Source organism: Nestor notabilis, unplaced genomic scaffold, assembly GCF_000696875.1.
Source record: "Nestor notabilis isolate BGI_N333 unplaced genomic scaffold, ASM69687v1 scaffold1422, whole genome shotgun sequence".
In the NCBI taxonomy this organism is placed as follows: domain Eukaryota; kingdom Metazoa; phylum Chordata; class Aves; order Psittaciformes; family Psittacidae; genus Nestor; species Nestor notabilis.
Genome location: NW_009916748.1, coordinates 115,347 through 141,890, shown reverse-complemented (window position 1 = coordinate 141,890; position 26,544 = coordinate 115,347). Strand labels below are relative to the sequence as shown.

Genomic DNA, 26,544 nt, shown 5'->3' with positions numbered 1-26,544 from the left:
GCTTCTCCTTTAGGGACAGAATCATAGAATGGTTAGGGTTGGAAAGGACCTCACACCTGACCAGGTTGCTCAAGGGTCTCTCCAACCTGGCCTTGAACACTGCCTGGAATGGAGCATTTACCACTTCGTTGGGCAACCCATTCCAGTGCCTCATCACCCTCACAGTAAAGAACTTCCTGCTTATATCTAACCTGGACTTCCCCTGTTTAAGTTGAAACGCATTAACCTTCATTCTATTGCTAAAGTCCCTGATGAAGAGTCCTTCTCTGGCATCCTTGTAGGCCCCTTCAGATACTGGAAGGCTGCTATGAGTACATATCTTCAGAAAAGGAGCCTCATCTGATGGGGATGGAGTCGTTACAGTCTTCTGTTCATGTGCTCACATGTTGGCTACAGCAGCTTTGTAGTATTTTCTGAAGGCTCAGCTGAAATTTGAACTGTTGGTTTGCCCTTTTGTGTGTAACGAATACAAGATATCAAGTAGGATTTATAGAAAGTTTATTGTTAAATCTTAGCAGTAAAACCAAGAGAAATCCATGTCCTGATTTGCCAAGAAGTGTCTTCTACTCCAGCCATGCAACATCTTCCGTCTAAGCTAAGGTCAACCTTTTCCCCTTCCCACATCTTCTTATCGAAGGTGTCTGTTCTTTTCCTAGGCCTGTGTGGTTAATGTTAGTCTAAAACCAAGTTAGTGGTCTTAATTACAGTACAAAAAACACCAGAAAACAGTATATTTGAGGAAAAAAAGACATTGGAAAGATGGTTCCCCACTGCCCTATTATCAGAAAACTCAAAATAGTGAGTAGTCTGTGCAGAACAATATGCAGTACCTCCAAGCCATCATTTACAGCTGAGTAATCCCTCAAGCCCACTATGCAAGGTACTGCACATTTCTTAAGAAGAGCAATACATGTTCCAAATAGTTTACACTTCAAGAGAAGAGACTACAAGTAGGAGGACAAGCACAGAAAATCAGGCAGTCCAATTATAATCCTACTGGCATGGATAACACAAACAAGTAGAGATGATCACAACAATCTGTCTTGTTGGAAAGTTTATGTGTCAGAGTTTCCCATAGAACAGTGTCTGAGTTATACTAAATACTAGTTGCATGTGGCATTTTCTAATGGTAAAAATGTTGCAAGATACAGAAAGGCAAGATTTCTATTTTTTTTTCCCCCCAAAATGAACAAAAGCCTTTTTTTTTCCCCAGGGCAGGTATTCTAAAACATTTGCCAAAAATCTACATGTGCAATACTTCCATGTAATAAATTAGTAGATATGTTAAAATATTCAGGATGAGCTTCCTATCACAACAGAACGAAAGATTTCATTAGTCCTGAAAGCAGTTCCATCCACTGAGTTAGCTCCGCACCTCACATCTCTACAGAGCATGCCTTAACGAATTACTTTTCCAGTAAGATACTTGTTCTTTAATGCTTTGCCATGTGAAACTCTCTTGGATGTTCAGACTTCATTGGCAATATGGAGGACATCATTAGACTTACTGCATTGCAATGGTTTCTAACAGAAGAAAAATCATGGATTAACATGAGAGACATCGTCTAATCTGATGTCATCAAGAAAAGTCAGAATGCATAAACAGTCTGTCTGAGGAATGCAGAGGGGATTTTTGACAGTGATACAGCAGTCAGAGCATTTGGATTCTAGTGCTAGGTTGTACAGCTATCATGATACTGACATTCATCCATTTGCTCTCTGCAGAGCTCTGTAGTCTGCTCCTCTTTCTGAAACAGAGAGAATTCTGTGCAAACTCTGCAGCTATTTTCCCTCTTAACTGGGTTAGAATGTAGTGATTCAGTCAGCTCTTTATCTAAGCTGTAAAGGTGAGCTGGTACATTTTGGGGTCATGCAGTCTTTCTGGGTAACTTAGAACACAGAGCCAGCCACATACATAATGGCTGCTTTTTCGCTTGGATACTCAGACCCCCACAAAGCCAGACCTTAGAAGCACATGGCCATCCTATTCTGAGGCCTAGGCTCTTCTAAAGTGTATTTCTGTTCTCTTGCTGTTCTTCGCTGAATTTAACTTTCGATTGAAGAGCCACACATTGCATGTGTAAATGAATAAGATAACAACAGGGAGGCATTATCAAGCAATGCATCCCTCATGGGGTTGCCAAGCCAGATGAAATCTGCTGGAAGATATTTTTATAATGCTGGTTTATAAGTGAAGTGTTTCATTGGAAGGTAAACACCCCGTGAGATAAAACAAGATCATGGTGCTCTGAAGTCTAAGGCAGAACTACATTTACTTCAAGAGGTCCCAACACCCAAGAGGTGCCGTACAATTTCGGTTCTTGTCATGTCTTTTTTTTTTCTTTTTTTTTTTATTTTTAGTGATTTCATCAAAATCTGATGATGATCCCACTTTCAAGAAAAATCATGAAGCTTGGAAATTTTTTGAAGGTAAAGATGCATCTAACTGCTGCGGGTTCTATATAAGATGTTAGTTTAGTCCAGTGCTACCAGACAGCTAAAATGCTCCAATCAGGACCACTTTTGCTAGTTCCTGTGCAAACTCAGGACTTGCCTGAGAAACCATCCCACAGGGTACAAGGGGTGATGGAGAAAAGAGAATGGAAGGTCCAGCTTCAGTTTCTCATATATTTTCATATATATTCAGTTTCTCGTACATTTGTTATGGTCAATGGGAAAATAAGCTATGCCTGGCTAATCACATAACACAAATGCAAACCTTTATTTGGGAAGCTGATGAGCATGCATGAAGAGGTATCAAGCACTCCATGTTCCTGCTACCCTTAGAAACTGCTCACCAAACATGCTCTGCACTGCAAGAGCAGCTTAAAGCTGCCTTGATTTTCAAGACAAGCAGTATTTTCTGTGAAGATTAGTGGACGGCTGTTCCAGGAGACTGAAATCCAGAATTTGCACGCAGTTGGGATTCCCTTCTCCTCCTCCCACCCCAATCTGGAGCATCAGCAAAGCGCCAGCACAGCATTTACAGCCCCAGCACTGCCTCCTAGGCAGGGTTGCTCGCTTGCAGGATGGTCTTGATTCTATGGGGAGCCTTGCTGTTTAAACCACAATTTACAAACTATATTGTTGTACTGCATAAGGGGAACAAAGCACAGAACTGCAGGTCAGGGGTCTAGTTCCAGCAATGCTATTTTCAACAAGAACACTTGACCTTTGAAGCTTGGTTTCCTGTGAAGCAGGAAAGAAGCCAATAAAGCTCCCCAAGGACATTTCAAGACATTAATGGGTAGAGCATCCTTAAAGTACTCTATTTAGAGTTCTAGTAAAAGCAGAAATAAGTCATTAAAGATTTCTTCTGCTTCTGAACAAAATACTCCATCTTGATCTGCCATGATACAAGTCCTGTCAGCTCCACAGGGAATGTGTTATGGCACCTGAATGAAAGCCATAAAGGGAGACTGAGGCTGTAGATTGAAAAACAAAACAAAACAAAACAAAAATTTCAAGCTAGTGCTGCCACCAGAAGAAACAATGGCAGACTTTCTTCTTCCTCAGTGTCCTCAGTTCTCTCCCCAGTGCCACTTTTCTTCTTGTGTTTGCTTGGGGTTTTCTGTCTGTTTGATTTTTAGGAAAGTACAGCTGTTTTAGCTGGGAAATAATCCAACTGAGCTCCTTTTAGTTTTTTGTTGGTGTACAAAAAACCCCAAACCAGCACAAAACCAACCAACCAACCAACCAACAAAAAAAAAAGGGAAAGAAAATAAAAGAAAAAAAGCTCCACCAAGTCAGCACTTTTTTCCTCCCTCATGAAAGTAAGCACTCTTACTTTATTTTGATGTACTAGATGTACTTTAAGTACATCTATTTGCATTTATGGAAACACCAACCAAATTTTAAAAGGAGCAGGATACTATGAAAATTTCAAGAGGGCCAAATTACTTCTGAATTGTTACATTAAATCTTTTGGGCCTATTTAAATCTTGTAACCTTTTTCTATCCTGTAAGCATGAAGTGTACAGCTGCAACACTGACTGACATCTGTGCTTGGCTTTCAGATCTGTATGTGTATGCAGTGTTTGTGTGTTCAATAGGAATTATCAGCGTTCTTCTTTTTACACTTGTCATTCTCTGTCAGTCACTTCTGAACAGGAGGAGGTCCACAGGTGAGTGAAATGTTGTTCTTCCTGACTTCAAGGCCTTTACCAAAGAGGGGGGGTGGTAGTGGAAATAGAATGCAGGAAAAGCAGGAAAGCAGGAACTCCTTGCCTTGATTTAATAAAAATAACAACAACAAATAATATTGGTAGTAAAAAAAAAATTTTTGCCAGAAAGACTAGAACAAAGGTATTTTAAATTTGCATTGGACTTTTCAAAATCTTTCAGCTTTGCATAAGCATAAATTGAAGGTTGTTGGAAGTTCTTTCAAAGATGGCAAAGTGCTGTATCATGAAATTGCATTCTGATCATATCTAGCTAACATTTTACATGAGTGACATTTCTGCAGACGTTTAGAGGGGTTTCAAAACAGTCTTATTGTATCCTGTTTTCTTCTCCCTTCAAGACTAGCTGGTAATATTCTTGGAAATATGGGAGTTGTTACTAGCCCTCTCTCCTTTGTAACATTCTTTGAAACTAAAGCATCATTTCATCATTCAGATCTGACTTTTCATAATAATCTTTCAAGTTCAAGGATTACCATTTTATTCTTTTTCCTCCTCAGAGAGAGTTTCTTAAAGAGGCTACATCTCCATGAAAGCAGCCCTATTATAATAAAAGTGCTATTTCAGATCTGTGGAGTAGCCACTGTAGGCTCTACTTTCATTTTGTTTTAAGAGTAGTTTATTTGGAGACCTCACACAAGCTGTGGGGATGAGATACCAGCATACTTAGCAGCCACCATGACAGAGAAGAGCGCAAGAGCCATCTCTGGACATAAGCTTTCAAAAAGAGTTTGGTTAGTGATTTTCCTGCTAATGACAGGAGAGTATCGTGACTTTGCTGCTTCTTCAGCACCACACACATACCACGAAGGAATGAGTGACTCAGATACACGAGGGAGAAGACACGTAAACCAAAAATAGATGTATACAGAAGTCCTTGCCTGACCACAAGCACATTTCAGGCTCCATCTTCCTAGTAGTGCACTCAGTAGAGTAACTGATTCTAACTGAACCCAACAACCTTGCTTGCCAAGAGGAATGGTCAAAATCAATATTATTCTTCCTGGTTTTGTGCCAAGGGAGTACCCACACTTAAGTGTGTTGGTCATGGTGAGTCACCCTGAGGCTCCAAGCACTAGACATGCTGATGCATCCTTTTTTTTCTTGAGCAGACATTGGGCTAGACTTTGCCTCTGTTTTTGCTGATTTACGCTAGTATAAGCATGCAAGTAGCTTACAGAAGAGGTCTCTTTACATTTAACCAACACCAATTAAATATAGAACTAATATAGAACGTAATACAGAATAAGCATATACAACAGAGAAAAAGTAATTTCTTCTGAGCTGCTAAATCCTTTCTTCACTACCCTAACATCTGAATAATTGCAGGCTTCACCGAATTTTTATTTAGATTTTGAACATTATCCAGTGAACACTGGCAGCATTAAACTTATGGATTCAATGGAAATATAACAGAATAAAGCTTAGCAGACAGGCACTCAGGATACAGTGATAAGATTTTCATGCAAGTCTTTCAGCCAGGACCACCTGATCAGAGTATTTTCTGTAACCACATTAATTACCTCAGCATCCAGTCAGGCATCAGGGAGTTAAAATTTCTGAAGCAGCAGTGGAAGAAGCAGCAGTGACAGACACAGTCTCAATCAGCCCCATATTACTTTTTCTCCCTACAGCCTCTGGGCCATGGCAGCAAGCTCAGCCCTGAACCTCTGCCACAGGGAGTAGCAGTTCCTGGAAGTTGCTGTTTCCACTCTGCCATATGGGCATGGGGCACAAAGAGCCCCCTGCTCTCTCAACACTCCGCTACACCCTCCAGAAGCACCTTCCAGGGGTTAGGGTCTGACCACAAGATACCCACCCTGCCAGCCAACAGCAGTACTCTCTCATTCAGACTGTTAGAATAAGGCATAACTCCTCAAAAAGTGTTATCTTACCTCGTCTCCATCCTCAGCACTCTCTATGTCCGTCCTGGGCTGGACTAGGCAGGTGCTAGTATTCATGTGAAAAGAGCCTGCAGTGAAATCATGAAGTCCATCCTTCCTTGAGAAAAGGAGAAAAGACAGGGTCAGCAAAGCAATTCTCCCTCTGCATCACCCCAAATCTCCAGGCAGAATCCAGGCACAGCCACTTTCCACCTGTAGTGAGTTGACACATCACCTTCCTCAGAGGCCCCCCAAGAAAAGCCTGGCTCTGTTCTTCCCCTTGAGACCAGGTCAGGGGCCCAGGACTACCAAAACTATCTCCTTACCTCACCTTACTAGGCAGATTTCCACCAGGGCTTCCCCCTGAACCTCTCCAGTCACCCCACCACTCTCAGCTCTCCCACCACTCCAGCTTCTTCTCCCAGTTCCTCAGCCCTAACACCACGAAGAGGATGAACTGCCCTGCCCTAGCATTGTGTATGGGAAGTGGAGGCAGACACCCAAGTAAGCATGGGGAGAAGAGGGAGGGAAAACTCTGCCCAGCCCTCTACTAGAACAGCCCAGCCTGGAATAAATAGCAGCTCATACCCAAACTAAAAGTTGAGATTTGCAGTAGAGGAAGCTTGAAATGATCCCTCTGGAGTGCTTGTGTGTGAAACCTGAGCAGATTCTGGCTCACCTCAGGGATCTGACATGAGAAGGGTAACACTGAACTCAGTTCCTCACCAAAGGAGGTCGCTTGGTTTGGCCGGATTGGCAGTGCAGCTAGGGCTGGCTCACAGTGCAGGGCAGCTATGGGATGCTGTGGGAAGCAGCAGTGGTTGCAGCTGGCAACTCCTCTGTGGTTATGTAGAAGCCTATGCCCATTTATTACAGGAGTGTTTGCTCTTCCCAATCCCTGGTTCAAAGGCTTGGAGTATTTAGTCTAGGGCAAAACAAAATAATACATGCCTAGAGATGCTAAACAGAAGGACGTCAACAGTGTACATGAGCATCCCCTTACTCCTGAAGGGTCAGGCCTACTGTTCGCATGTATATCTTTAAAAGGCCAGACAGATAGATGGAAGCACTGCCAGATAGAAGCTAGCTTAGACTTGGCCTCTCTGTTAAGCCCAGTTCCTAGTACTCTCAGCTCCCTTTCTTTAGGACTAAAATACACCCCCTAGGAGCTTCTTTAGAACAGGCGAATTGAGGTAAGAAAGACCAAATATGAAAACTTTCCTGTAGAGGGGCATGATCGTGAAGTGTGCTATTGTCTGGTTTTCATGACCTTTTAAAGAATGGAGAACATGAAGGGAGGGTGGTGTCTATGTTGTATCCAACTTCATATTATGGTCCAGGGATGCACCCTCATTTCCTTCTGAGAAGTTGGCAGTAGGTTGACCAGAACAGCCAGAGGCTCTCCTGCCTGCATGTCTCTGTACGCTGCGCAGCTTGCGCAGAGCACAGAAGCCACTAAGCTACAAAATGCATCTTAATAACCCTGGCTCCTGAAAGGCTACAGTGGGGGGAGCTGCCCTTGCTCAGGACTACTGAGTCAAAGGAATATGAAACAGAAGGTTTTACATAGCTCACACACACAGCTGTTAGGGACAGGATAGTGGCTGGACTGGACCTCTGATCTGATCCCAGGAGGCAATCCTTTTATGCCTAAGGCCACAATCTAACTTACATTAGGAACAGTAGTGGCTCCTGTGGGTGAATGGTTTATTTCAGGCTTCTGGAAATAAATAGAGGCACCACAAGGGAAATAAAAGTCCTCAAAGTAAAATTACTGGCCTGCTGTGCTTTTCCTTAGCAAGCTGTCTTTTGGCTGGGCTGACCACTAGAATGTGTGTTGCCCAGCGCTTCCACAGCAGATTTTTGGCGTCATTTGATACATTCCTCTTTCCCAAGCCTATGATTTTTAGTTAGTTTTTTTAATGCACAATATAACGTATGGTGGCGATTAGAAGCTCTCTGTGTAACAACCTGGCAACTCCACAGTCTCAGCAACATACGTCTATCTGCAGTGCCTCATGTAATTCATAAACTGTGTTGGTGTGAAGCCACATTTTCTTTCTTCTTTTTTTCTTTTCTTTAACAGTGAAGCATTACCTGGTGAAATGCCCCCAGAACAGGTAGGAGATTACACTTCTCTTTGCTATAACCCAAGACACCAGTTTTGGTTTTGTTTTGCTATGTGTGCCGAAGAAGATGAGTAATGTTTTCCAAAATGCTTACGGGAAGATAAAGAGTCCCAGGTCCATGACTGATGAACGTGCCTGTGAGCCAACATCTGCTGTGCATGATAAGGGAGACCTACCTGGGCTATCTAGCTGTAGGTCGTGCAGGTGCTTCAGTGACAAGCTTCTCCTTGAGGCTCTGGATTGCTTTCTGGAGAAGCCTACTTTCATCCTGTATGGCTTTCCAGGGTTTCCCAACACCTCACCAGATGGTAATGACTTAAACCATCTATATATATAGGGAAAACCACAATGTTACCCAGTGATTCCCACACCCAGGAACACAGGGTTGAGATTTTCAAGGCTCACAAGTTATTGCCAGCTGAAGACTCCAAGTGATGGGAAAAATTCCACTTTTGCTTCAGTCATCAGTCCCTCTTTCTTTAAATAACACCAACATCCACAAATTTTTGATTGTGTAGTGCTATAAAACTGATTTCCATCATATGATTTTCCTGAGATATAAATTATGGTGGAACTGCAGTAAAATTTAAAAAAAAGATGACAGAAGTATTTTTAAACAAAAAGGATTAAAGAGGGATGCTTTACAACAACTCAGAACAGCTGTTTCCCAGTTTTCAGTAGACATAAAACATGTGTTTCCGGCCTTGTAGTTTAAACCCAGTATCACTTGGTATCACAGATACTATTTCTCATAGTATCTAGAAAGATTCTATGAGATTCAATGCCAAGTAGAACATACTCTAGATCCTCAAATAGTGATTTTTTTAGTGCATTCTCATGGGATGATCATTGTAGTCAGGCTTACCGACACTTGAATGTAAATAAAGTCACAATAAAACAACAGAGAGTTCAGGAAAGGCCAGTACAAACTGAAACTTTCATTGAAAGATCTTTGTTCTGTGACCCTGACCAGCCGTTGCACCACACCAAAAATTTGCAGATAACTCAGCAATTTTCATTTTCCCCTGGATGTTTTCTCTTTCCTCCTCTTTATTAGCTGCTGGGACAAACTTGGAATTACAAAAACAAAAAGTCAAAAAAAGAAGGGGAAGAGGGAGGAAATCAAAGTAAATCGGTAGAGAACACAAGAAGAAGAAAAAAACGAGACCAGACTGAAAACATGACTGAAACTATGGAGCATGGCAGTCAGATAAAAAGGCTTGTGCTACAGAATCTGCCTCTCTGGGAGTAGATGATGTGTGCTACTACTGCAAACACTAAACTTAAGAGGCTAAATATCAGGGGGAAGACAAGCCAACATGATTTCTTTACTGTAAAATGGAATATTCAGAAGCATAAGAAATACATAACTCTATATGGATAAAAATAAAGTTTCATGCATTTAAGTGTGACAAGATATACTAATGAAAGTCGCAATCTCACAAGTGCATGTCTCAAGTGCATTGACTTCAGGGTTTCAAAATTAAATAGCTATGAAAGTTTTACCAGTATCATAATTTTTCCCCCTTGGTAGCACTTTTTTTACACCCTCTGCTAAAAACATAAACCATTAATTCCTTTGCATTCATCTCTCTTCACCTGTGCATTCCTTGTCTTGGAACTTGATTCATGTATTTAGACCCAAACCCCAGTGTCTAAATATCCATTAGGCCAAACTGATGAACTCATTTGTATGAGATTCCTGCCAGTTGAAATGACTATGCTGTGCAAAATTCAGCTTCGATTAGAGGCTCACCTCCAACTCCCTTAGTGATATTTCAATCTCAGAGCAGAATCCAGTTTCAAAATTACATTAATAGTCCAGTGTCTAAGAAATGTCTGTACTCCCACTGCAGTAATACCTAAGCATCTTAAAATATTTTATGTCTTGACATCATAATGGTGTTTTTACCTTATTGGAATGTGAGGCATAAAGGGCTAAATGACTTGCTCCAGGTCTCTCAAAATGGCCTTAGTAGAAAAGAAAATTAAATCCAGATTTCCTGGGTAGAACAAAGCAAATGTTTAGGTTTTGGTTTGCTCCTTGACCAAGAACAAATTAAGGAAAAAAATGAGTTAACCTAAACCCATTTCTTTCCCACATTTAAAAAATAAATACCTAAATAAGAAGTATAGCTATTTTAGGCTTTTCAAACCACCTAATTCCATTTTTTTTCCCTTTAAATATCCTCCTTCTTATTTTCTTCATTGTTATTAGATCATTTGGTCAGTTTTCAAATCCAGAAACCCCCAGGAGGTGTAGCTTTGAAAACATTGTTTTTTTCCATCTTTTATGTTTGTTTTGGCCTGAACCCCCAGTCCTTCAGTGACTGCTCTTCTGGAAACAAATAGTTTGAGGCGAAAAAAGTGTTCACCCCAGAAATCTGCCCATCTTGACATCCTGGTTCCACAGTGCCAGCCTAACACCACAGGAACAAATTCTGCCAGACTGAACCAGAACTGAGTACTGAGTCCATCCCTGGCAACTTTTCACACAGCTCCCCTGTTTGGGAAATATCAAAGCAGCTCCCAGATCACTCAAGTGGTTTTTTTGTCATCCCTCTGCAGACCTTTGACAAGAGGAAATAGCCGACTTAGATGACAACAGGAAAAGTCCCACATCCTTGACTCTAATAAGGATAGTAAACCAAAAACTGTAGTAGTTTGCCATCTCTTGGGACAGCCATGACCTCCAGAGAAACTGCTGCCCTAGTGCCATGATTGTTAACCACCTTCCACAGGTTTTCCCCCCAAACTCATGTATTTTTCTTGCTCTCTAAAAACTCATTAGATCCCACAAGAAGCACACAATGTGACACTGTTGAAATAGAAGCCAGGAGGCTGGAGGAGGAGCTGGAGATAAAAAACTAACTTTCCTTTTAGAAATAGAACAAGACAGGCTCACAAAGAGGCAGTGTTTCAGAGCCAAGGAGTCTTTTCTGAGCCTCCTTGTTTAGTTTGAGGAGCTCAGTTCTAAGACAGCAAGTATAGTTACTGTATATCTCCCAGAATTGGTTAACCCTGTATGGCCCTGGCATTTAAAAGAAAAGCTCAAGCCACAAATACGATTCTCTGTAGCTTCACTTTTTTTCAGTGGCAAAGCAGGGATAATAACCAATGCAATGAATTGACACTAAGCCTTTTTCATATATTGTGCTTAAAGTAGCTATATCAGAATAATAGTATCTGTAAGCTACATGTCTGCCTTAATGACCTTGGATTATTAAAACCAAAAGCATTAAGAAAAGCATTCTTGTCCCCTTTTTGCTATTCTTTGTTCTTTGCAGTTTGCTGTGTTTGGGCAATGGAGACAGTCAGGACAGTTTCATTTCCTGCTGGTTTAAAACCATTTCACGTTTTGTTTTTAATATAGAAACAAATGGTTGTTGTGGGATAGGTTCGCACCAGTGCAGGCAGACTTTGAAATTATTTTAGTGCAACCCTCAGTTTACATAATTGGTGTGATTTATTTATACATCATGAAAATATTTTACCTTTTAAACACATTAAAAGAAAGCTTGGCAGCAAACCTAGGTTTTGGACTGAGTACATGGAACAGAACTCAGGAAAATCAGCAAACCAGAGTCTTTTTGTAATCTACACAAGTGTAAATCCAGAGTGATTTTACCAATGATAGTGACATTCATTTGGATGTGTAAAATGATAATGTCTATTATTTTGTTATTCTTGTGTGGGCAATAGCCGAGACAACTTTCATTAAGGTTTTGGCCCAGTTTGAGTATTTTATTCTATTAATATAAAGAGAATGTTTCATTATGCAAAAGAACCTGGAGAGGAACAGCAACCTGGGACAAATTATTTAAGGTTCAGTGAAACCAGTGTTGTCAGTGTTATGACTATGGAGACCCTGGTTGGATCCCATTATGTGATGTAACTCAACAGCACAGAGCAGAAAGGTCCCCACAACCATACTGCCTTAATCTTTCCCAGGGTCCCAGGTATGGTCAGATGCATCTGAGCAACAACTGCTTACCAAGTCACCTGCACTACTGTAGTCATCATAACTAACTCCTATACACTCTCCTCCCACACCAGCTGTAAGTTAAGATTTCTTTCATTACACGTTAAGCAAATACAATTTTATTTCACGTTAGTTGCAACTTAGGAGCACGGTACAGTTACCACAGCTCACCTGACACATGGTGACAATCGCTGCAACCTGACTGTGTATCCAAACCCTGAATATTCGAAGCAGGATTTATGACCTAAGGCTTTCGAAGATGCTAAGGGTAAAAAACCCACGTGAGCTTATTCAAATCACCTAACTCATTTGTGCCTGTGGCCCTCAAGGACAGAGAGGTACAAGCTCATTCCGAATGAAGCAATGGGTCATACATGTTTTTAAGGAATAGGTGCTATAAAATGAGTCTTGTTTATACTTGCCACTTTGCATTTTCTGCCCCAGGACAGATCACACTGCTGAGTTTCTCAACTTGTACAGTTGAAAAAATGCAAGACCCAGAGCATGTCCAACCCCTGTAAGAAATTTTTCAGTATATCCACAGGTCAAAATCCAAGTTGTCAGGCAGGGACTCTCAGGAACAGAAGGTGATGTGTTTGAATGAACTCACTGGAATGAACTGTCTTTCCCTGCATTGCCTTCAATTTTCCCTCACATATGGGCCTCTGCTTTGCAGCTCTGGGGAGACAGTTACCAGTGTGACAAGCATGTCCCCTCTACAGCCCAAGAAGGTAAAGAAAAAAAAAGCGAAAGAGAAACTGGAGCAGCCACCAGCCATCCCAGCAAAAGGTATGAAAACAGAAATGCAGAGGTGTTTCAAATCCTGAGCACAACTATAGTGGGACAGCAGTGTGGGATGTGACCTGTGCTCACTCCCGTCACTGGGGGAAGAAATGGTCTGTGCCTGCTCCTGGGACCAGGATTTTGCCTCCCTACAGCTTTAGCTATTGAAAAGCTAGTCAATAAGTCCAAACAAAAGATCTCACCTCCCACTAATCAGAGGAGGGAGAGGAATCTCTGTAGCAATATTAAGGCAAGATGAAATGTCATGTTGAGTATGGACTGAGGGAAGTCAGCACACTGCACTCTTAAAAATTCAGGTCACTTGAGAAGTCAGGCAAGCTGAGCAGATAAAGATCAACCTCTTGGGTTGATCTTGAGGACCTCACTTTCAAAGAAGATGTATGATTGCCCCTGGGGTCAGTGTCACAAACACTAGGGTGTACTTCCTGAGCTCTACTGCCAGTGCTGAGCCACTAGAGAGAGGAAGTAAAGGACCTGAAGGTTTACTGTGGATTAGATCACAGGTGGTCATTTCTCAAGGGGTATACTTGCTCTGGATTCTGCATGCAAATAGCATGTTTTGCATATCAGATTCATTAATCCTGTGATTTTGTTTCTAATTCATAAACCCTATGCTTAATTTTAAAATGTTACCTGAAATATAGTTGAGGTCTGGTATAAATACATGTATTTGCTCCTAATCCGCTATTAATCTGTATTTTATAAACTGCTAATGTATATACTAAAAATGACAGTGAATGATGATGATATAAAATGACCCCTTAATATTTATTTCCCTAGCTCCAATAGCCAGTAATTTTCCTAAGCCCAAGCTCTTGAAACCTCAAAGAAAATTGATCCTGGTAAGTAATTTTCTATTAAATTAGTTTCTCCATATTCTTCTCTCTCAATACAATGGTTGTAATGTTGCCAGAATCTAGGTTCAGAAATCATAAATTGGCTTAAAAAATAGTACAAGTTTTTTGGGTTTTTTAAGTAATACTTTTTAAAGTAACTAATTATCTTGGGTTTTATCCTTTTTATTTTCACTTTGAGCATTAGGTTACACTGGATGATGTTTTCCATCTTTCTAGCAGTCATCATGTCTACAAATGTAGCCTGTTAAATGCTAGTGATTCTTACACGCCTCTGGCAGCTGGTACGTTGGAAAAAATACCAGTTACTGATAGAATCACAACTGTACTGGTCACACTGCTTTTGAGACTTTTCAAGTCAGAAATGGGGAGCCCGATTCTACCCTACTGTGGTGTAAGTCAGGAATAACTGAACTGCAGGAGTAAGATGTAGGTGTATAGCTCATATTAAGGAAAAAAACCCTCGCATGATAGTTTCTGTTTGATATGAATTTCTGTTTGAAAAAAACCCTGTGCAGATCTATGCCAGACAAATCAAATAGATGGAGTGGTGCTTCTCTGCTTTAGTAACAAAGCAATACCTGAACAAGACATCCAGGGGTAATAGAGTTATATACCAACTAACTTCAGCTGCCTTTATAAAAAGGGTGGTCTGCTAGGCTTCCTATATAGTCATTAGAAAGAGAGATGAGCAAGAAGAGCCTGATGCTTCTACTAATTCAGACTAGATGCTCTGATTTGCCTTTTGGGAATCCTTTCTTCTCTGGCAATAGAGGAAGCCCAGAGTGAGTAACTCCCTAACTTTGATGGAGTTGGGTGAAATTATGTGCCTAAAGTTAAGCCACGTGAATAACTTAACAAAAGCCTCTGTGATAACTTGACTTTCAGGTGAGGGTTAGACTTGGGAACCTTCCCACCAATTGTCAGTAAATAACCTCTGCCCTTTTAAGCATGGTCAGGGTACAACCCAGGATACCTGCTGACTTCAGAACAGCTCAGCTAAAATCTTAGGCGATATTGCTGCTTGGGTATGAAGCTCACGTCTCCTTGTCCTGTGGGTATTGCGCCTTGCTCAGGCACTGCTCATGCTGGTCAGGTTTCAGTAGCGGAAGAGGTAGAGTTCTCAAAGTCCATGATAAAACCTTTACATCCAGGTAGGTAATTGTGTTAGGCCAAAGCTATGCTAATAGTACAAAGACACAGAAGAGAGCACTTGGCATCAGGGGATGACAGCCACCCTTTGCTGTGCACTCACTGCATTAATCATTGCACCTGGGCACACAGCTACATCAGAAATCAGTCTTCAGCCCTCCTAGGAAAAGCTCTTTTCAGCTAAAGCACTCAGGCTCTTCCTGCAGGTCAATAAAGCACATCAACACATGCTGAACTTGAGGTAAATCTGTTTCCAGATGCTTTTTCTTTCTGGAAAAAATCCAAGGATATAGGCCACAAATAGCTGTTAGCTCTGCCCTTTGTCCTATGCAACCCCAGTCAAGGTTCAACCTCTCAGGAGGTGAGCAGGAATAAGTCTTTTCAAACAATGAAATCAGCTTTGCATTCCCTAGCGTGACTGAGGATCCACACGCTGCCAGCCAGCAGACTCAGCTTAGTGCCTTGTTGTTGGACTCGAGTCTGGCAGCTGTTTCCATATGTTGCTCTTTCCCCTTTCATATTCACCTCAGAGTGCACCCAGAGAGACATGGCCGCCTGCAGAAAACACACAATCTATGGATGTGAGTTAGTTTTAACTCAAAAAGTAACCAAAAGAGTATTATCCAAAAGATTTTCAAGATCAGAACTCACCCATCAATAAAGTGCAATGAAGGGCAAAGTAAGCTAAAACCAAATCAGTCTATAAGGCACATTCAGCAGCTGAGCAGGACACTCCTCAGAGCTGTTTCCCATTTCTGTTCCTCTTGCCTCCCTTTACAACATGGTTAAACCTCCATTGTTTAGTATTAACAGTAAAAAAAAAAAATAAATCATTTTTTTCTGCTTTTAAATGATTTTTCAGTGAGGCAATTAACAACTGAAGCAAAAGAAGTTTCAACAAAGATACAAAATGGTAATAAATACAGAGAAAAAGTCACATCAGATTCATCTAAATGAAGCATTTTATTGATTTTCAGCAAACTTGCCTCCCCATTTTTTTTAATTCCCAAATAATCTGCAGATTTTAAATTCTTTGTCTCCTTTGGAGCAAAAAAAACCCCCAAACAAAACAACCATCATCCTGCAAAATCTCTGCAGGGTAAAGTATTTTTTTTCCAGCTGAAACTATTGCACAACTGGTGTCTGCACTAGGTCTTTTTTTCACTGATGGCACATAGTTACTAGGTAATGGTCACTGCAAAGACAGACTCAATTTACTGTGTTTCTGGATGACTTCTGCAACATCCCTGTGCAACCCAAGGAAGGTACCACAGCAGGGCACAAGGAGAATATTCTAGAAAACCTAAGCAAACAAGCGAGAGTATAAGGGAACATTACAAAATAATTCCAGTGTTTTGGGAAATTTTTTGTAATAACCTAAATACCAGCAAAATTATTTCCAGAGGACATGTGCTTCTGGTTTCTTGAAAGATGTTTATAATAAGCTAGAGAATTTCTTCCGTTGTTAACGTGCTAGAGTGGGTTGCAGTATAATTTTACAAGAATACAATAACCTGGATAAAATATGGACATAATCTCAATGAAAATTAAAAAAAAAGAGAGAAAGCCTAATATTATGTTCAATTACACAGCTTTGAGTAAAGTCTTTTAAAAACTCTGCTTAAGTCATATTGCTTTTGCTTTAGCCAGAATAACAATTCTATGCTCCCCTTGTTGCAAAAATATTCCCCATCAGTGTCATCCTCTATTAGTATCAATGAAAAATGTGTACAGATCAAGGGAAATAGAGATGCTGAAATGCAAAAAGGGATGGTTTTTATAGCATGCAAGAAGCACAGAGAGTTATTAGGAGGAAGAAAATTCCAGGGGCCTACAAATTCTGCTCTCTAAGGGCTGTTCTGCTATAGCCTTAGCCCTTTGAGTTGGCAGAGATGAATCTTAAACTTCCTCAAACAAATTTTCCAGTAAGCCTTTCATTGCCTCCTAGAGATTAGTTGTCATAGCCCAAGAGTGTCAGTTGCAGAACATCATCTAAATGAAAAGGTTTCAGTGTCTTTTCACGACGGTTTGCACCATCAAGGTTAGGAGCTCCTGTGTGATTCACTAGAGCCAATGGAAGGGATGGCACTTCAGGTTAGACCAAATCCTGCAATGTTTACTTACACAAATTTTTTGTTGCCTTCATCATCTGTACACTAAATTTGAAGGGGAGGAATACCTGCACTGATAAGACAGGATATAGCAAATCTTCCCAATTCTGTCGCTGACTTACGTGGCCTCTGCTAAATCATATAACCATCCCACCTTGAAATCAGAGAAACATATTCTGTATTATAAATGATCTTAGTTCTTCAAACATGTTGTACATGTAAAGCACACAGTACATAAGAGTTGGCTTCTGCTCTTCCTACACTGAGTGACCTCTTTACTGGAGTGTATCTGGCTTCTTTTGTTCCCGACCACAGAATACACACCGGTTCTGTGTGACTTGTGAAGCAGAGTGCTTTCAGTGAGGGTAGCTGAGCTAATTAAGGGAAGCAACCTCTTAACTTGAGATCATACAGCATAGACAGGGTTATTTGTCTCAGAGTTTACTCTATCACTGGTGGCCCAATCTCACTGAGATTTTCTTTTAATGATGATAATGATGTAAAAGCTACTTGAGGAACAGGAAGGACTTACGGTTATCAAAGATGGAGGGAAATTTCTGGAAGTAATTTTGTTTACTCTGGGTGAAAGCATGATCTTTGGCACCCATTCTACCTGCCTGCCTTTTTCAGGCATCACCTCTTGATATTTTATGCTGAGATTTGCAAAGCCAGCTCAGAGATCTGGATTCCCAGGTGTTTATAGATGTAATAGAAGTGGGGAGCTCAGGTTTCTTTCTGCAGTTTTGAAAATCCCATCTTTATTTACTTTATAGGCTAAGTGCTGAAAGTGTACTGAGTGGAAGCCACCGCAGGACAGGATAGTTCCTGCACTGAAAGAGCATACTCTGTAATTAGTAATATGTCTGAAAGTCTGGAATTTGCAGGTATTTGGTTCAAAGGACAACTTCCCTGCTACTGCCATGTCCATAAAGCAGAAGGGTGTTGAGCAGTAACTTGACATAGGTTTCACCTGTGGAACTAAGAAGGCTGTGACTTGGTCTTATCATCTGCATGTACTCATCAAAATCAAGCTTTCAGCATTACACATTTGGCTCAGTGTTCTACATGGGTGTGTACTCCTGAATCAAGCAATGAAGACAGGTGTCCCTAAAGCTGCCCAGAAGTTTCAATTTCCTTTACCTGAAAAATTTATGTGTCAGGAGTGCATTTCCCATTGTACAACAAAACAGCCAGATCCGCTGTACATCAGAATCAGTGACCATGAAATTCTTTTTGGAAAGGGGTCTAGATGGGCAAGTGATTACCATGTCAGAGCTGTGAAATATAAAGAGCTGCTTTGGGTTTTGGTTGCTGGGAAACTTGTGCCTTCTAAGCTGTGCTCCAGCCTGTGGTCCCACAGCTTCAGCCTCACAACAAATTTACCCTTTGCAAGATTGTACCCAATGGATGAATTGGCTTTTTTCCCTTTTCTCATTTTCATATTAGAATTAAGCACTGCATCATTGAAACCAGTCTTATACCATATGCACAAAGCTAGCTGGGAAAAATGGGCTAATAATTTTTTTGCGCAACTAGTAGGATTCCTCATTAGTCTTAAGCTGTAGGTATCACTGGTCCTTTCCTAGAGAAAGAAAAAGGAATTTAAATATATCTGTTCAGTAATTTGTGGATTCTGAATCTGGAAATAATCAGGTCTTATTGTCTCCTGGATGATTTTAAATTAAAAGCTGTGCCACCCTCTGTTGGAAGAATTGTTTCCTCCACAATATGCAACAATGAGTAATGATTTAAGTTCCCAGTTTCTTAAGGCTTTATTGATCTCCACAGATGTCATGTAACATTGTACATATGATATACAAAGGAGTGAACATTTTTTTCCTTGACTCCCTGTGAGTCTTGAATATTCCATCCAGTCCACATAATTTCTCTCTCCCAAAAACAAATATTCCTTTTCTTTTTTTTCTTCTTTTTTTTTTTCTTTTGCAGTCTCTCCTTAGGATCTAAGAAGTACAGAGGAACATGAATATTATTTACACATTCATGTTGGCACTCAGAACACAACATATTCAAAACTATTGAGACATGTCTGCTTTCCCATTCAGATCACAGGTTGCTATCTTTACCCCCAAGAAGGAAGAGGTTGTATAAATACATAAAATCGCTTGCTGGAATTGTGTCGAGACTTGTGTATTTACAAAATTCCACAGAAGATGATTTTTGTGTGATGACACATTTGGAGTAATAAAAGTGTCACCAGAGAACTTTTAATTACTTCCTTGGGCCTTTGTGAAGGATAAGAAGAAATCAGACTGATTTCCAGCAATGTTGGTTTATAATCTGGCAATAACTGCAGCAGTAAAAGAAATAAAGCACTAGCAAAGATGTTTCCTAAAAGCTGTTAAAACAGGCTGGACAAACCTCTGCCAGTTATATTTAACTCTGTCAATGAAGAAAGATGGACAGGCTCACCCTTTAGAGTCACCACCTCCCCTACATTTGTGGGATTCTGTTTCTTTAAAATAAAATAATTCAATGGGACTTAGTAAATCTTTTTTGTCCCTGACTTTGTTATCATAACTTGTATGGATTCAACAGCAAAATTCAGATGCAGTGATGAAAGAGACTTCACAAATTGTTGTAGATGTTGTTCTCAGGGAGTCTGAGAAGTACTTTTCACTCTAGGGAATAAAAAATAGGTAACTTAATGGAAAGAACCCATCCTTTTTAACTGATAGTGCCACTTAAAGTTATACTTCCACTTCCCATATTTTCCAATGTCACATTCCTCAGCTTTGGCACTGGGAAGATGATGTCTCCCTTGATATTTCATCACTCTTACTGGCCAGCAGTTGCATTTCTAAGGGGTAACTCATCTTGCAGATCTAGCTTCAGATTTTCATGAAGGTCTGCAGAAGTAATTTTTGAAGCTCCTCTCTTCAAGGGGAACCTCTGGCTCTCTGCCTGCAGTCAGGACATTAACACTGATAAACAACTAAGGCTCTAAAAAGAAAAAAACCCTCTCTGACTCCTAAGTTACTACCTTAATGAGGGACCCATCCCACTGAAGTTCATAGGGTTTGAGCATCAGGTGTATCTATGCCCCTGAGGAGCACTACTGATTTCAGCACAGCTGAAACTACACATTCTAAAGAGAGTGGCTTTCCAGTGTATATTGAAAAACAGGACTGTCAGAGGCTAATCATTTTCTCTTTGAAGCTACAGCGAGTTTTCTTACTATTAACTTTGCAAAATCCTGCCTAATCTGACTACTAGCATGTGTGGTCTCCCCCAGTCCTGATGGTCCAGACAATGGAATTGCAGCCTGTCCGCCAAACACGCTGAATATTTCGTTTCAGCACACTCTTGCCCTCACCTGTGTAACTGACCCTCTGGCGATGGCCAGTCTGGCAGCCAAAGGCCATCCCCTCCCACAGCTTCAAAAAAAAGATGCTTATGAAAAGGAGATATGCAGAGGAGAAGATGGGCTGGCCCTTTTCCTTAGGCTGCATGCAGTATGCAGTTTTATCCCATCTGTGCATTCATGCAGAGAGAAGCAGCAATTTGCCCTGCGGCCAAAGTCCATCCAGTTGGCCTGAAAAGTCCTGTCTAGACACTTCCTGTCTAAGTGTGCTCAGGCAGTGACACAGGATGCTCCTAAGCTGTGCCATCTGGACAATATCTGCATTTTTTCTGTGGAGCTTTTTACCAGGAGTGACTACAAAACTGGATGTTTCTTAAATATGAAAGAGAAAAGGCCAAAGACTCAAGTTTGTTTTTTGCGAGAGAAAGGGAAAGAAAAAATGGTAGTTTCAGCATGTGCTTGCTAAGAAAGAGCTATTTCATGGCACTGGAGAAGGGCTGCTTTGTGCTGTGCAGTAATCTGAAGAGAAGTACAGTTCTTAGAGACTGGATCAAATGAACCTCGGCACCACCTCTTGACACTGCACCTTTCCCATTTGCATTTCCTGCAGCATCCCTCTGGCACCACAGTGTGCATCCAACAGCAGAGCATGGCCAGTTCGCAGATGGCAATTGGCCAGGTACTGGCAATCATACCAGCAAACATATGCATAATCAGCAAGGTTTTACCCTTGCTGACCTAATCCATTCACCCGCGACAAAAGGGCATGCCAGTAAGGGTGGTGTTTCATCTTCAAGTGCTGCTGCAGGAAATTGGAGTTACTAAAAATATTATGAAGCTCTGACTGGAACTTGGGATATATGCTTGTTAAATTCAGAAAACCCAGAGCTGAAAATTATATACATAGAAAACAGTTTTCTTGTCCTGGTCCCCTGTTAAAGTCATTCTTCACCATATCCCAGAAACTCCATCGCATGCGATCATACAGACACAGAATTCCAAGGCAAATGTCTGCAGTTATAGTCACTAAAATATTTAAGATTGAAGTGAAATGGAAGGTGAGCCTTTTTCTGCTTCTTTTTGATAGTAAACAAGAATCAGGGGAATTATTATTATTTTTTCAATTAGAAATTCACATTCATTTTGTCATCTTCATGATAACTGTTGTGGTCATGGAACAGGGAGATTGCAGAAATCTGTAAGTGCAAGTTGGCATCACTTGTTTTTCCAGAAAAGTTAAATTTACGAGGTTATTATTTGCTTGTTTTCTTCATACCTAATTGCAAATTTGGATAAAAGTGTTCTTAGTTAAAACTTCAAGAACTTTCAGTCTGATGGTACTCATGGTAAGCATCCTTGAGCCTGCTAAGAAACAAACCAGCTAGGTCCAGGAAGAGCATAACTGACATTCCTGGTAATTATGACAAAAATCTGAGTAATTTTCATTAAAAACTCAACCCTTCTGGATAATTCCTAACACATTTGTGTATTGGACAAACCCAATAAAAACAAACCTACGTATATGCATACTTTAGTTTCTTTTAAATATTCACATATAGGCTTTGCAGATTGCTTATTAAGAAAAATGTTCCTATAAGTGAGCTCTTTCAAACAGTTGCCCATGGGAAGCCCTGTGGCTGGAATGAACTAAAATTAAACTAGAAGAAATGTGAAGGAGGAATCATTTCGCATTTGCCAGAAGATACACTGGAAAATGATGAGTCTTCCTAATTTATATTTCTTCAAAGTGTGTGATCCCAAGACGAGATAACAGACATACAAGATAAAGACTGTATCTAGAAATGTCACATTGGAATAAGATTCTATTTGAAGAAATCATTGCAATGTTATTTTAGAACAGTGATGCAATTTTTCAGGAAAGGATGTTCTAGCCATAGAAATACCATTGACCTCCTAAGTGAAGAGCCAGGATGGAAAGAGAGAGGTGAATGGACAGTCAGTCATTATCTCTTCCTCTTCTGCCCTAGTATCAGTCCCACCTATAACATCAGTTATTAAAGTCACGCTATCGTTCCAAAAAGGAGGTGGTGGCAGCGTTCCAGGTTTACACTGCCAATAGGTTATCCAATCCAAATGAGAGATGAAATAGTAGAGTTAGTTTTCTCTCCCTGCCTGTTTAAAAAAAAAAAAAATAAAAAAATTGGGTTTGGACAAACAAACCAGCACAATTAAATTAAGCATGTGGTTGATAAATGAAATACAGAAGAGTGTACAGAATAAAACTCTGGCTACCATAGGTATTTTAAAGTAGAGTTGGCTTCCATGCAGTGTTATTACACATCCTTTGCTGAAAACTGTATACCTTTCACAATTTTGAACCTCCTGTGTGTTTCCTCATATTTTCAATCAAATTATTACATACTAGAAATATGCATAAGGGAAATTATTCTACACATTTTATGGTTTGCTGTTGCTTGTAGCAGTAATTGAAGTACCTTTTCCACTTATGAAAGTACTAATTTTATTTGGTTTTATTGCTTTTCTAGATGCAATTATTTATTTAGTGTGTTTTGGCTTTATTAAATTATGTTTACTATAGGAACATCATAAAAATGTATGAAAGCAACACATCAGCCACTACTGCCCAATGACTTGTTTTGGGGAATCTAGTGTTATTTTTCATATCCAAACATAATAGAATAAAGTAAGAATAAAGAGATAATCTACACTGGAAAACAATGCAATTTTGAGATAATATAATAAAACACCTGGACAATATGATTTCATAAATCTTAGTTCTAAAATTTACATGAGCTGGGCGTTGGGGTGGCTATTTTAGGACATGCAGCATTTTCTATCTGGAAACATAACATGAAATACAATTAAACAGCAAAGGGGAAAGCATATACAGATTCAGCTTGCCCTGAGCTACTGATTCCTACAGAACAATGAAAATATTTCTTCTTCAAAAGATGCACTGGGTCAGTCTTAGGAAGTGTAAAGGTTTACTCTGGCAGTGACCAACAACTTGTTTGTAAAGTTTTATCAGAATCGTATTTAGGAGACTTTTCACACTCAGTGTATCATTCTGTGTTGAGGGTCTGAGGTGATACCTGCTGAAGTTGGCAGCAAAACTCCCATTACCTTCAAATAGAGACTAGACGTGCTATCCTACACCGTGAATACAGTCTTCAGAATTTGCTGGTAATACTGTGATGTCCAGCCTCAGCTTAACTCCTGTATTTAACATCTGAACTAGCTACTGAGTGGATGGACACATACAATGTTGAAATCTCAAGAGGAATCTTTAACATACCACAAAAGGCAAAATCAACTTAAATGCCTAGAAACTGAGCCTAATACTCTTAGGCTAGAAAGGAGAATACAAAAATAAAGTACCAGAGCAGTTGACCAAGTTGTTTCTTTCTAACTCTTTAAGCCAAAGCCAGGATAGTACAAATGTCTTTCTAAGCATTGTGGCTCAGCTCAGCCCAGGTACATGAACAAAGAAATGCCTTGCCTGATTTTATTTTTGTTACATACAAAATCAGGCTGGGATCTACAGGAACTCCTATTACATCATTACACCAGAGACTTCAGCTAAAGCAGAAAATTTTCTGTGTGGTCAGCAGTAGAGTATTTGATAGTGAATGAGGACCAGAAGCTGAGATCAAATAGGAGTACTCATGCAAAAGGTGGAAAGAGGGTGGGAGGGAACAACATGTGAATAATAAAATGCAGATTACAGTCCTATGGACAGTTAGCCCTGCAAATGGCCTTTACTCACATGCACAGATCAACTGCCTTCAATGACACCACTTGCAGCAGCAGCTGCCCAAAGTATTTCAGGATTTCTGCAGGGAAGAAATAAGATTATATTAATTCTGGAAAAGTGTAAACTGATCCACCCAGGGGAAACAAACTGAAATGCAGAGTGTGAGCAACTGTCAAGGCAAAATGAGAGTATTCCAGAGCAGTGTAAAAGACAGGAAGCAGGGGAGCACAGGGACTGATTTCAGAGGATATTACATGTTTATCTTTTTAGCCAGAAGACAATATAATAAGTATTCAAGCACATTTCAAGGAAACAGAAATCATTTATGTTAAACCAGAAAGAAATAAATAGCAGTAAATAAAACATAAAGGAAACTCTTGGAAAATACTGTTATTTTCTTCATTATAAGATTTAAGTACTGTATGGAAAAATCCTGCTTTATGAACTTTGACTTAGATTTTAGTTTAGAACTGAAAAAGTGTTTCTTATTCTCAGAGATGCAACCTTTTCTATAAGGTATAGTCTTGTGTCTGCAAAAATTTGCATGGCTGAAATGTTTCTTGTTTTGTTTTAATTGTCCTTTTTAGGCTTAAACTTGAGGACACCAGTTATATTCATGTACAACACAGTACCCCAGAAGATAAAAGAACAAATTCTCCAGTTCTCCTTAGCACTTCATCCTTCTTTGGGGAGCACAGACTTTAATCTTCTACCAATGAGCTGAAATCCATTTAAAGTGCTAGGGCTACACGTAAAATTCCACAGCAACTCATTCGCTTGCTGCTACATTTTCTAAGGTGAATTTGATATGAACAGCCCACTCCCCAACTGATGAGCCAGCACACACAAAGCAACACAAGACAAGACTTTCCTCCTCTAAGTCTCCATTCTGAATCTGGATGTAATCCAATCCCTAATAGCAGTATGCAGCTCTTCTGTCACCTATGTGAAATCTGTTCAGTTAACTTTCTTGATAACCTCTCTCTTAGCTAAGTTTTATAGTTTTAAGTCTAAAACTCAAGACTGCAATGAATTAGGCAGCTTTGGTGGTATAGCCTTTGTTCTAAACTCTGAACTCACCTGTACCAGGGCAAAAGTGGTGAAATCCCACTGGAATGACAGTAACTTGATTTATTAATTTTTGCTGCCTTCTGCATATTTTTAATATCTTTTTTGGTTCTGTTAAGAAACAGTGAGAGGCACTGAGAATGGCTGTGATAAGAGATGTAACTTGCCCAAGGTTTACAGCTGGGAAGCAAATTTGGCATATATATTTCAACTTGTGAAATCTGCAATAAGTAAAATTAAATTGGGAAATTTAGAATTAAAGAGGCTGAACATTTTTCTAACACACATTTTTCAGATTTACAATATTTGAATTGTAAGACTCAGTGTCTTGAGAAACAAGGAGAAATTGGAAATGAATGTGAAAATCTTATTATTTCCTGTTTCTTATTTTTAATATTATTTTTATTTCAGCTTCTATGAACTAACTCCAGTGCAGACGGAACTGATTAACAGCATAGTAGAATTATTGTGCGTGAGAGAAGAAATATAGCCCATTCTGTAGAATATTTACATTCAATGGTAACAACATTGTAACTAATTTGTTGGTTCTGTTTCCTAGCCAAAAATCGCAGAGGAGAATTTAACATATGCTGAACTTGAACTTATGAAGCCGATTCAGGAAGCCAAAGGCACTCCCAGTATGACAGTCTACGCACAGATACTCTTTGAGGAGAACAAGCTGTAATAGTTCATGCCTGTATAAATGTCCTTTGTCTGTGTTCTATTTAATTTTTGCTGTGCTGTTTATTTATAAAAATCATACAAATATCCTTATTTTTTTATTTCCATTCATGCACTTCTATTTTTCTATGAGACTTTTAAACAAAATGTAATTGAAAGTAATCATAGAAAAAGCAGCTTGTCTACAAGTGGCATTCTAGAGACATCCTTTGTAGAGTTTGCCCCCCCAGTTTAAATGAATTTCCACCTGGGGCATTTTCAATATTAAACATTATTCCTTCTTTGATGCTAATGCAACAGGTCCAACTGCAAAAAATCAACATCTTAGCAAGCCTCAGGAGGAGTACTGGCAGGATCCATGCACATAATCTGCTTCTGAAGACAAACACATCTGATTAAGAAATTTGTCAGTTTAATGCTGGTTTTATTCCTACAGCAAAGAAAAAAACTAAAATTACTTTTTTCGTATTTTTCCCCCTCCAGAAATAGTTGTAAAAAGGTTTGATTTCTATATTCTAAAATTCCCTTTCGAAATGACGTAATTTTTAAAAACTTATGTTACTTCTAGTAAAGGTATTCTTAAATGCTTGAAATCAAACATTTCAAAGTAATCTAGAAGAAACATTCATAGTTAAACCCCA

The 26,544-nt window shown here is 39.8% G+C and overlaps 1 protein-coding gene across 1 annotated transcript in view; it reads left to right on the top strand.

The window, feature by feature from the left end:
• Positions 1-25,992, top strand: part of VSTM4 (V-set and transmembrane domain containing 4) — a gene marked incomplete at its 5' end in the record, with an annotated part of 31,901 nt that extends 5,909 nt beyond the window's left edge. Inside the window, 6 exons of the mRNA XM_010024708.1 lie at positions 2,362-2,430; positions 4,017-4,124; positions 8,151-8,184; positions 12,852-12,964; positions 13,760-13,821; positions 25,782-25,992. Of these exons, the coding sequence (XP_010023010.1) occupies positions 2,362-2,430; positions 4,017-4,124; positions 8,151-8,184; positions 12,852-12,964; positions 13,760-13,821; positions 25,782-25,907 (512 nt within the window). The remainder of the gene's footprint in view (positions 1-2,361; positions 2,431-4,016; positions 4,125-8,150; positions 8,185-12,851; positions 12,965-13,759; positions 13,822-25,781) is intronic.
• Positions 25,993-26,544: the final 552 nt, after the last annotated feature.